Source organism: Schistocerca gregaria, chromosome 1 (assembly GCF_023897955.1).
Source record: "Schistocerca gregaria isolate iqSchGreg1 chromosome 1, iqSchGreg1.2, whole genome shotgun sequence".
Taxonomy (NCBI): Eukaryota; Metazoa; Arthropoda; class Insecta; order Orthoptera; family Acrididae; genus Schistocerca; species Schistocerca gregaria.
The window spans coordinates 1027164735-1027176358 of NC_064920.1; the positions used below are offsets into that span (position 1 = coordinate 1027164735).

At 44.1% G+C, this 11624-nt stretch overlaps 2 protein-coding genes across 5 annotated transcripts in view; both read right to left on the reverse strand.

Annotated features, from left to right (window-relative positions):
- Nucleotides 1-10888, reverse strand: part of LOC126278997 (early growth response protein 3) — a 139389-nt gene extending 128501 nt beyond the window's left edge. For 2 of the 4 annotated variants that reach the window (XM_049979336.1, XM_049979330.1), the window contains exon 1: nucleotides 10667-10888. In XM_049979336.1, coding sequence (XP_049835293.1) covers nucleotides 10667-10683 — 17 coding nt within the window. In that variant the 5' untranslated portion in view covers nucleotides 10684-10888. Of the gene's footprint in view, nucleotides 1-10062; nucleotides 10605-10666 lie in introns of those variants that run through there. The other 2 variants (XM_049979323.1, XM_049979347.1) reach the window with 2 other exon arrangements.
- LOC126285260 (uncharacterized) lies at nucleotides 10732-11215 on the reverse strand. Its single transcript, XM_049984584.1, has 2 exons — nucleotides 11196-11215; nucleotides 10732-11026 (listed from the first exon to the last, which is right to left on the reverse strand). The coding sequence occupies exons 1-2, from the start codon at nucleotides 11213-11215 to the stop codon at nucleotides 10732-10734; spliced, it is 315 nt and encodes a 104-aa protein (XP_049840541.1).
- Between the last annotated feature and the right edge of the window lie 409 nt (nucleotides 11216-11624).

An 11624-nucleotide genomic window follows, 5' to 3' on the forward strand; every position in this document is an offset into this window, starting at 1 on the left:
TTCACATCTTTGAAATAATCAGCTGTCATACAATTTCAATTGCAGTTCAGAATAAATAAATTGTTACATACTTCTAAATCTTAGTATCATAAGAATCCTTAAAACAAAAAATAAACAAAACCAGCGCCAATGAAATATGACGATATTGAAAGACACCTAGGGGGAAGAAACAGAACAAAAGCGTCCTGTTGCAGTCTTCTTTCAATACAACACAAATCATTCTACATTGCTATGTGATTTTGTGTCCCGTCGTTCTATACAATGTGCAGGAACTCTATCTATTTCGAGAATTTTTGGGTCCTTCATTAAGAATAAAGTGCGCAGTACTATACAAAAACAAGGAAGAATTGTGGAGAGCGAATTCGTTGGCATCCTCATGCTTCATTGTTGAACTACTTGAAATTTTCACATAATATTAGAAGCAGCTGCCTATATTTCATTACGTGATGGTCTCATGACATAAACCACAGAATAAATAGCAAAGACTCATTTCGTTCAATGAATTTACTACACCAAAGAGCTGGCTTCCAGAAATCACTTGATTTTTCCGTAACCCAATGAGCAAAACCTTGTAGAAACGACGCGAATTGATTCAGAGTGATAAACTACTCTTAAAGCTGACTAGCGGAGGGAACTGGTAAGTTATGTGCGAATTACATCATTGGAAGAGTACTAACGTGTGGACATGAAAATCTAGTTACTGCGTCACAAGTTATCTTAGGCTTTCCCTGCATGTTTGCTGTTTGTGGTCATCTACTCTCCAGGACATTTTGTGGAAAATACTTATATAATCGTTACATGGTAGTGATGACGGTATTTTTTTTGTAGTTTAAGACAGAATCTATCGTATATGGGGACTAGGAAAGAAACAGATGCTGTTAAAAACACAACTAATTTATGTAGAGAATTCAGTAATGCTTCACTACCTCTTGGTGTTGACAGAGTAGCCAGCCCTGTTCGAAATCTAGAGGATTTCTAGAAACACGTGAAACACTATATACGAAAGAGTTCTTCACGTTTGCCTGTTTTAATAGGAGAATCGGAAACAGCGAAACGCCTTAACGCCGCTGTTGCGAATGAATGACTTCACTGACAGTCAGAACATGGCATTGCCCAAGATGCCCGTTCAATGAACCCTGCCCCATTTCTGTCTCACTTCTGTTGAAGATCTCCACGTTGACCATGTAGCAGGTTGAATTTATGGCGGCCTATCGCACAAATCCTTGTTGCGTTCTCAGTCTGTTCCGTCACTGTTGCTTTCGTGTGATTTGTGTCCAGAACACTGCGTTGCTTCAGTCATTGTGAATCACGTTTTTTTCACTTCTTGTGTCAAAAATCTCGTCTGCTAGATTCTCAGGGTCAAGTACAACACAATCGCTAGCTCTGAAAATTCCAAGCGAGTGCTGAAAATCGAAATGCTCTTCCCATAACGTAGCACATGAAGTTATGAATATTGAGTAATACGAGCCACCGTGATTTGCAACGCGGAGCATGGTCACTGAAACATTTCGAAATAACTGAGGGAAGTCAGATGATATAACTAATTCAAAGAAAGTTATGTATCTACGCTTAGTTTCCTTTTTGTAGTCGAACTTCCAGGGATATTCTTCACATGCCAGATTCTTTATTTCTCTAGTAGTGTACATAGACGTTTAGCTCCCAGAGTGGACAACACTGACCTAAAAGGAAATTACAAGAAATTCCACTGACCTGGTTTGGACTATCAGCTAACAAACCCTGTCAGATATTTCCACCTGTAAATCACATTGTTCCACTTATAGTTCACTGGGATTTCTCCCGTTCTGGTCGTCTGGGTAAAAAATTATATATTTTTGTAAAAAATCTTTGCGGCAGCCCTTACTGTAGTCACCAAATTCAACAGTGCATAACACGCAGGGTGAAGAAAATTCCGTATACAAAACTTTAGACGTTTAGAGGAGATTTTCATATGTGACAAAAATGTCACAGGTGCATCGTTTTCCCGCTCTGGGTCTATGAAGGTTTTTACTCTAGTGATGTCCAGAGACGGACCTCAAACTGCAGTGAGGTTGACAGTGTTTTAAAGATTTTGCTGACCCGTTACGGATTTCTTTCTGTGGAGGGAGATGAAGCGTCTTGTGAAAAAGACACCTACAGACTCTCCAGACGAGCTGACTGCCCTTTTAGCTGAAGGTGCGGCCATTATTCGCGAGATGTAGTTATTTTGAGGATGTTAGACTGTCATTTAGCATGCAGATGCCTGTTGTGCATTAATGTTGACAGGTAACATTTCCCAAAGCACCCTAAAACAATATTTATCACACAGAAGTCAGAACATCACTACTGTCCAAACTTCCATGATACTCTAGTGCAGAAAAGATGCACCTGTCACATAAGAAAAGTGTTTCTTTTTATCTGCTCCAAACAATCTAATTTTTTTATATGTAGTTGGTTTACGCCCCGTATATTTAGGGTCATTTTTCAGATCTAGTCCATAACACTCTTTCATAATATACGCAGTTAAATCGATGACAGTCTAGGCCTAGTAAACTATTTAGAAACCAGCAAATACTCTTTTCGGTGGAACAACCACTCACTACACTATACTAGTTTATTTTAATGTTTGGGTTAATGCTGGGTTAACAGCACTTGTAAAAGACGACATCATTCTCTGTCAAGGTAGTCCAGAGGTGCCGCTCGGCGCTCAGCTAGGTCGAGTGTCGTAAGTGCAGCTAACAGGTGACGCACGCTGTCAGTGTTTAGGCCCCAAAAGTGGTGCAATCCACTAAGCATGACGTCACTCTGGTTCTCAGCTGGGAGAGAGTGGACATACCAAGTGTCCAGTCATATCCTACTACAACGGCTGTCGTCTGTAATGCGACGGCGACTATGTATAGGACATGGCATGGAAGAGTGGGCACTATAGAATAACTCCACTGCAAAACGAGAGATGAATCTGATGCACAATCCAGTAACAGTAAGCGGGACACTACCTTTAGTATGAATACGAAATAATTATGTACAAAGGAAAGAAACATCATTGGAAAACAGTTATTGTGGAATTTTAGCGAATTCGTTACTGATGAAATGAGAAGATAGAATCAAAAGATAACAATCGATAGAAAGTTAGTTTACAGTTAATACTTATTGTACTTCTGCGTCGGGCAATAGCGAATGTGCAGTTGTACATCTGTAACTGATTAGTGACAATTCTCATGTTATACTCATTAGTGTTTAATGTTTAACACATCGAAATGTTCCTAGTCGCTGAATATAATCCGATATTTATTCGTATTACATGAATACTTAACAGTATTATGCATATGACAGAAGATTCATAAACGTACTACGGGGAAATAGGCGGTTTAGATCGCACATTTTTCTTGTTAACGATTATGAATCTCGCAAACTGTTTTCTTCAGATGACAGTGGAAACCAATCATCAATAAAATTATTGTTTGATCTAAAGGGACTGACATCCTGCAATAAATTTCAGCGCAGTCACGGTTACACAGTGGCATCACTTCGTAATTTAAAAAAAAAATTAGAAACGTCTATAATAAATACAACGGCCGTGAGAGCGGTGTGCTGACCACATGCTCCTCCATATCGAGATCCAGTGACGCGTTTGAGCTGGAAATGACACGGCGGTCGGTCGATACCTTTGAGCCTTCAAGGCCTGTTCGGACGGAGGTTAGCTTTTTTCTATGATAAACGACTTTTGCGTAATGTTGATTCTGCCGTATTTAGAGCATTTGTTTTATAAGGAATGAGGAAGGAAATAGTTCTAACTACTGACGTTACTGAGATGTTCTGGATCCTACCAAGGAAAAGTACAGAAGTTGAAGACTTAAGAATGTCAATCAAAATGAAGTTGTGTTAGAAAGCGGTATATCAAAGGAAAAAGTTCGAGTTGCGAGCGTAAGTTAAGATTACACCTTACTGCCATTGTTGTTTAATTTGAAAGTGTAAGAAACAATAAATGAAGCGAAAGAAACATTCTTAGCATTACCAGAGGCCTCAAATATGACATTCCTTTTCACCATAGGTATAAAAAGAACACGAACGGCTAAAATGAGCGAGAAAGTAAGAGAGGAATTAGTTTGAGAAATATCTAAATAAAGACGACATTGATAAACAGGAATAGAACGGAGAATGGTCATCCGTTAATCTTCGTAAGGCATAGAAGAACTCAAACAATTCCGTGAGTCAGCAAGCAAGATAACTTAATCTGGCCAGAGTAAGGGAGAATTCAGGGACAGATTGATGCTGGCTACCTTCGGCATAAGTGGCTTGTTGATATCAATTACTAATAAGTCCTGAGGAAGTTTTGAGTGTGTACATCTGCATAAAGACAGTGCATTCGAGTGAAACGTGGTAAACTTTGGAAGTAGAAATTGATAGTATGTAAAATGAGGTAGTGAGGCAGGAGGAAGATAAATATCATCTACGCAGGTTAAATAAGAAATGTGTAACTCCTAGAAAGAACGTAAAAGAATGGATGGGATGTGACATATAAATAATCACTGGTACTGAACGGAACTGTTGTTGTTGTTGCTGTTGTGGTAGTGATAGTAGTGGTGGTGGTGGTGGTGGTGAAGTACAGTTCGAAGACTGTTTCGACGCAGCTCTCCACACCAATGTATCTAGTTGAAATCTGTTCATCCTTCCGTAACTACTGAAACCCACATTCATTCAAATCCACATACTGTATTTGAGACTTGGTCTGCCTCTACAGTTTTAATCCCTCACGCATCCCTCTATTACCAAATTACCTACTCATTTAGTGTAGTCAGATTCTGCCATAAACTTCCGTTTTTCCTAGTTCGATTCAGTATCTCGTCATTTGTTATACGATGTACCCAAGAAAATTCCAGCATTATTTGTAGAATTGCAATTCAGTGGCTCCGATTCTCTTACGTTTACTTGCGCACACTGTTACACTCCACATCGATACATTCAGAAAGGCTTCCTAACACTTATATTTACATTCGGCACTAACACATTTCTCTTTTCCAAGAAATTGGTTCAAATGGCTCTGAGCACTATGGGACTTAACAGCTATGGTCATCAGTCCCCTAGAACTTAGAACTGCTTAAACTTAACTAACATAAGGACATCACACAACACCCAGTCATCACGGGGCAGAGGAAATCCCTGATCCCGCCGGGAATCGAACCCGGGAACCCGAGCGCGGGAAGCGAGAAGGCTACCGCACGACCACGAGCTGCGGACTTTCGAAGAAATAATTTTATTGCTATCGCCAGCCTTATTTTATTTCCTCCCTACTTCGACTGGCATCACTTATTTTTCTGCCCTAATAGTAAAACTAATCTACTACTTTTAGCGTCTTATTTCCGAAATAATCCTTTCAGGATTACCTGTTTTAAGCTGATTATATTCCATTAGCTTCGTTTAAATTTAGTTGGTTAGTTTCATGTTCTACAGAACATTTGAACGGATCCTTTTATCGAGTTGACGTGCAAAGAGTCAGACTATACGATATTTATGTAATGGTAACGCTAATGAACAAATTATTACTTTTCGTCCTACTCATGTAAATATTCTTAATTACTAGTTCCTTTTTAATGACTACCAGTTTTTAACAACAAATTCGTCAACGGAACAGAAAGAGCTGTCCAGGAAAAATGCTTTTAAATTTGATTTAAAACTTGCTTCGCTACCTGTTAGACATTTTATGTTGTTGGGCAAACGATAAACTTTTTTTGCGTCGTGTTCAATTCCTTTCTCAACTACTAACAGATTTGCCATGCCTAGTGTTCTAGGTATGGACATCACTGGTCTTCTCGAACTGTGAAGGATTATACAGTACACGACGAATTTCATTAGCGAATATATGCGTTGTGACAGTGCAGTCAAAATGCTTGGCTCGTTGAAGAGGTACCTACATGAAGTCCGTGGGTGAACACCACGTATTATTCTTACAGCTCGCTTTTATGCAATCAATATTTTCTTTCTATGTTATGAGTTACCCCAGAAAATTATTCTGTAAGATATTAGTGAGTGAAATATGCAAAACAGGTTGGTAAGTTTGTTTCTAAGATTAGCAATTATACGAAGAGCAAAGTAGATGAACTTAACTTTTTGAGAAGCTCAGTAATACGTTTCCTCCAGTTCAGGTTTTCATCCATATGTACACTCAAAAATTTGCTGAATTCTGCCCTATTTACTGACTCCTGTTCATGTGTTACATCAGTTGCTGGTATGAGTCTGTTTTGTTGTGCAGAACTGAATGTTATGTGCTTTAACAAAATTTAGGAAGAGTCAATTTTCTGAGATCCACTTTATAATTCTTCGGAAAATATTATTTACTAACTCTTCTGTGGGTTTCCCTTTTACGGGATTTATTATAACATTAGTATCACCCCTCAAAATGTTCTAATTTTGCTTGTTGAATTTTATGTGGAACGTCATTCATATATTCAAGGAAAGAGTGGAGCCATTATTCAACTCTGTGGGACTCCATTTTCCCTAGTCACTGAAGTTTTCTTCCTTTCTGACATTGTCCGAATTATTTAGCACAACTTTTAGCTATTTGTTAAGTATGATTCAAAGCGGTGGTGTGTAAGGCGATCAATTCCATAAAACTTGAGTTTTTCTAGGAGAGAAATATGTTCAACGCACTCAAACGCCTTGGACAGACCGCAGAAAATACCAATTGGCGACGTATTACTATTTAAGGCTTTTGCTAATTGACGAGTAAATATATGCGAACAACATTTTCAGTCGAGCAACCTTTCTGAAATCCTAACTGTGATATTCTAAGTAAATTGTTTCCACCTAAGTGTGTGACTACTCTTGAGGACACCGCTTTTTCGTTGTCCCTTCACCGTCTCTGAACAGAGGGAACTGAAAAGGTTAATGTAGTAGGTGTGGACAGGGATGGGAAAACTGTAAAAGAGGCTTTGAGTTTAGTAGGTATGCAAAGACGAGAAGGGTAGGCTAAGAAATGAAGTGATCTAGGACGCTTACAAACCAGTCGAAATACTGGTGACTAAGAGTCAAAGTAAATGCAGCGAATAAAGATGTCCTCGACGAAATAGCGTAATCTTTGCACTACAGATGTTTCAATCTCACTAACTGCGAAATATACTGCAAGAACACGTTTCTCGGAGAGCAGTTGATTGCGAGGAAGTGAAATGAATCATAAAAGGCAGTTGGCAGCGGCCAGGGAGGCTGCGCGGTACGCCTAACGGTACGCCAGCGCTACGTCACAGTCGACTCACACAGCAGGCGCGCCAATTGCAGCAGAAGCGGGAGAAACGCCGACTATCAGAACCGATCCCGTCGCGGACGAGACTCCTCGCGGCTTTGGTGGCGGGCAAGGCTTTCTGCAGTGTCAACCTGTCGCACAGACACTACGTGAGTCAACCCGCAGCCGGCGACCTCTAAATGTGACTCACTTTCCAGAGGGTCTAAGGTCAGAGATAGGTCAGAGACGCTACCGGCAACGATATGAATGTGTGAGGAATGGCGTCTGCATATTACTTGCGTTACTTCTACATAATAAGCCAACAAAGGAAGTCACGTTATTGCGACTATTTGTTATAATTGCTTCGGAAACACGGAGATAGTCTGCCCATAACCCTTCACGTTTAGTAGTTGTTATTTTATCGTATTTGACAGTGTGTTTTGATTAAGAGGTAGAGAGAAAATGTGCATTAAACACCACGCTTAACTAAAAATAGCCAAGTGACACGAAACACGAACTTCTGCAGCTTAAGCACTAACGTTGATAGCTGAAAATGCTATCGTGAAATCCGTCACATTAATTGTTAAATTAAATGTGAACTCATACAAAACCATATCATTTTCGAATATCTCTAACAGAGCCCTCTGAAGACCACGATACAACCGTACCACTGAAGCAATAAAACGCTGTATGACCCACTTCCTTTCACAACAAGGCGAGCCATGTTAATGGAAGTTTGGGTGTTCAGAGGAATTAGTGGATCGGACGACAACTGCACTGGTACACAGCTTGAGACTGTTCGAGTTAGAAATACTAATCACTTGAGGCAACCTTACACTCATACAAAATTATCGCTTGTAACGTCTCAAAATTATTTGCATTTACTCAACACAGACACTGATCTCTATTTAAACCAAACCACGGCAATGTCCCTAAACACATTATAGTTTTAGTATGCTGAAGAATAGTACACTGGCTGAAACTTCGACGGCGCTAATATCGAAACACTTGTTCTGAAGAATGTACTGCAGTCTCAAGTGATAACTGTGCCAAAATCAAAATACATAATGGGGCACGTCCAGAGGCGCGAAAGAGGACATGAGAACTATCGGAAAGGCATAATTTACAAAGGCCCCTTATCACAGTTTTTGAAAAAGGTGCAGTATTTCGTGCCCCATAGGTCGCAGACTTTATTGAAAATTCTACAGAACTATCTCAGTTACTTTTAAAACATAAAACATTATCGTTACCAGTTCCCATTCCCCCAAATCATCATCAAGCATATGAAATTTTTCAATCACGGTATGTATGCAGCTGCCTAAATGATCTCACGCTCCTCTGCACATAATGTCAAAACAATGAAGCAAACATCGCCCAGAAGCCCAAAGGCTTTGTATATAGATGGAACACAATGTGTATATACAAACAGATTCTGTGACTCAAATCCATCTTGTCCCTAACCATTATGATTATTTATTACAATCGAAATTGACTGCAATAAAAAAACTTTTAAAGCGTCAGATGGCGGTAAATAGCAAGCATATGATGACACTGCAGCGACAAAAGTTCATAAAACACTCATTTTCTCGCACTGCTTGAATGACATTCTCCATGCCTAATCGTAACAGAAGCGAGAGCAACGTCAATCTAACGACCGCTTTTTCATTCCCGGCATTGTAGAAAGTCTGGCTGCCTCCTCGACAATCTATAAATCATGTGACTGGGAACATTATTTAGAAATTGGGTCGAATGCAGAGTATATACACTAAGAAATGCAGGCTGATCGTGAGACACCACGTTTATCACTCTAACCTTACTACAAAATGAAAATGTCCTGGATAATTTAGATTTATATGGCACTGTTGCGCATGTTAGGTACTACATCTGTAGAAGAGATTCATTTAATCAGTATTAATGATAAGTTTGTATCGACAATGTCGCTTGATAAGAATGGCTTAGGAAGGCGTGGTTTTTCAAGAGTCGATCACATTCCTATATCACATCACTCTGCAGATCCATCAATTCCAAATAACATTATTCTGCGTTGACGACGATGTCAAGACGTGTTTCAAAACCTTAACGTTTTGCCACCGCAGCAAATGAGCGAAACTAGGTATGAAACAACACACCACCTATGGCTGCATACCTGCCCATTATTGCATAAGTCGTGCCCGTCGTCTTTGAAGGTAACATCATTAGGGCGAGTAGGTCGCGTCGGGTTCAGCCAACAGGGGATACTAGAGGACACTTGAAGATGATCCCAGCAGAGAGGTCGAAACGTCGATTATTGAAATGACAATAATTATTGTTTATTTTCCACTGTGGGCTAGTTTCGGCTATTGCAGAATTGGCAAGCGGTAGATGGGTACCAGGCTGCCCGCCTAGGGTGTATGATGGGCAGCAGTAAGACTTACAAGCAGTGGCTTGCTGTGTCAGGTCGTAAGTTTTATGTTTTCCCGCCATTTGCCTTTGGTTGGACAGCATGGTGGGCAGTTCACATGCACGACAGCTACCAAAAAATGTTCAAATGTGTGTGATATCTTATGGGACTTAACTGCTAATGTCATCAGTCCCCGATCTTACACACTACTTAACCTAAATTGGCCTAAGGACAAACACACACACACACACCCATGGCCGAGGGAGGATCGAACCTCCGCCGGGACCAGCCGCACAGTCTATGACTGCAGCGCCTCAGACCGCTCGGCTAATCCCGCGCGGCACACGACAGCTACCGCTTGACAATTGTGGTACCTTGTGGAGGTAGTCGAGTATTGTATTGTAGTTTGAAGAGCAACGCGACGCGAGCTATTCACCCACAGATTTTACCTTCGCCGATGACACAGTGATAGTGAGAAGTATAGGCGCACCTGGAGGTACGAGCCAGAGCGCCAGCAGATCGTCGACGCTGGGCGCATGGAGGTGCGGCGCGACCGCTGGTGCGGGCGGGTCGGCTCCACCCCCGGCGCCACCCCCGCCACCCCCGCCGGCCGCGGCCGCCGCCGCCGCCCCCAGCAGCAGCTGCTGCACCTGCAGGATGTCTACGAACTCCTCCGACGATTCACTGGCCGAGTCTTCGTCGTTGGGCCGCAGCCTTCTCATCGTCGCAGCCGGCATGGCGCCCGCTGGCCCCTCGGCGGCTGCTCGCGCCACCCATGCCAGCTCAGCAGCACATAATACCTCCCCCACCAGCACAAACAACGCACAGCGCGCGATTCGAAAGAACAAAAAAAAAAAAAAATTCGTCGTAATAATGGGAGGTCGGTCGAGCACTGGGGAGCACCACCACCACGGCAACTAGCGCGGCCACCACCGGGTTGACGCGCACCGAGCGAGGACGAGGCCGTCGGAGCGACCGGCCGAGAGCAGCGGCCAGCTGACACTGGCGCAAGTCTGGCCGCGCGCGCCGCGTTTCTGAATGGGAGGAGGAGCCGCGGAGGAGGGGGCGAGCGTGTGTGCGTGACAGCTACTCACCGGCGACACCGACGCATTTCCCGGCGCTGCCGCGGCGTCCCCCGGCGGCGCCACCATTGGTGACGTCACGCGCGCGGCGTCATCGCCAGCGCCTGGAAGCTGGCGGCAGGGCACCTCGGACTGCGGCCGCCGCTCGCGTAGGCAGTCGCCGGGGAGGGGGGCGGAATACGAGGGAAAGATGGGGTGCGCGGGCAGCTCGGCGCGACGCTCGCCGACGGCTCCGGGCCGAGACTAGCCTGGGCGGCAGGAAGGCCGCTGCCGCGGGCGGCGCGTCGTGCCACGCGGGCCCTTCTCCGTCCCCCACCCTCCGCTGCCCCCTCCCCGCGGCCGTGCGCGGCCCCCACCACGGCGGCCCGGCTCCTGATGCAACGTCTTTTTAAATCTCGCACCTCTCCTCGCCCGCCCGACCCCCACCACCGCCGTCCGCAGTTTTTGGCGGCGACGTGCCGGGAGCTCGGCCCGGTGACGTCACGGCCCGCGGCGCGGCTCGGCGGCAGGTAGGCATTCCCGTTAAGGACCGCGGTCGCACCTCGGCTCCACCAGCGCCATTTTTTCGCTAATTGCGAGCGCCGCTGCGACGCGAGGCGAGACGGCGTGACGTGTCGGGTGCGAGGCGCTAGGCCAGGGTCGAGGCGCGCGCGTCCCTCGTGGAGGCCTTACCCGGCCAGGAAGGACGCCAGCTCGTCGGCGTGGGCAGCGCCAGTCGTTATGACGCCGACCAGTGTTTTCCTAAGTAGGTCAGGGGTACGCTAACGGATAACATAGGCTGCAGTCATCTCTCGGCGCTATATGGCTTTCTTATGCAGTGCTCCGAACGATGGACGCTGAACGTGCCGAGCTCCCGACATCAGAGCGTCGAGAAACCACGTTCGGGAGTCTTTCCGAACGTGTAAGGCAGTATATAGCATGTCGGAAATATTCTGTACGTCCGTTTGAACTGATGAGACGGAAGAATGCC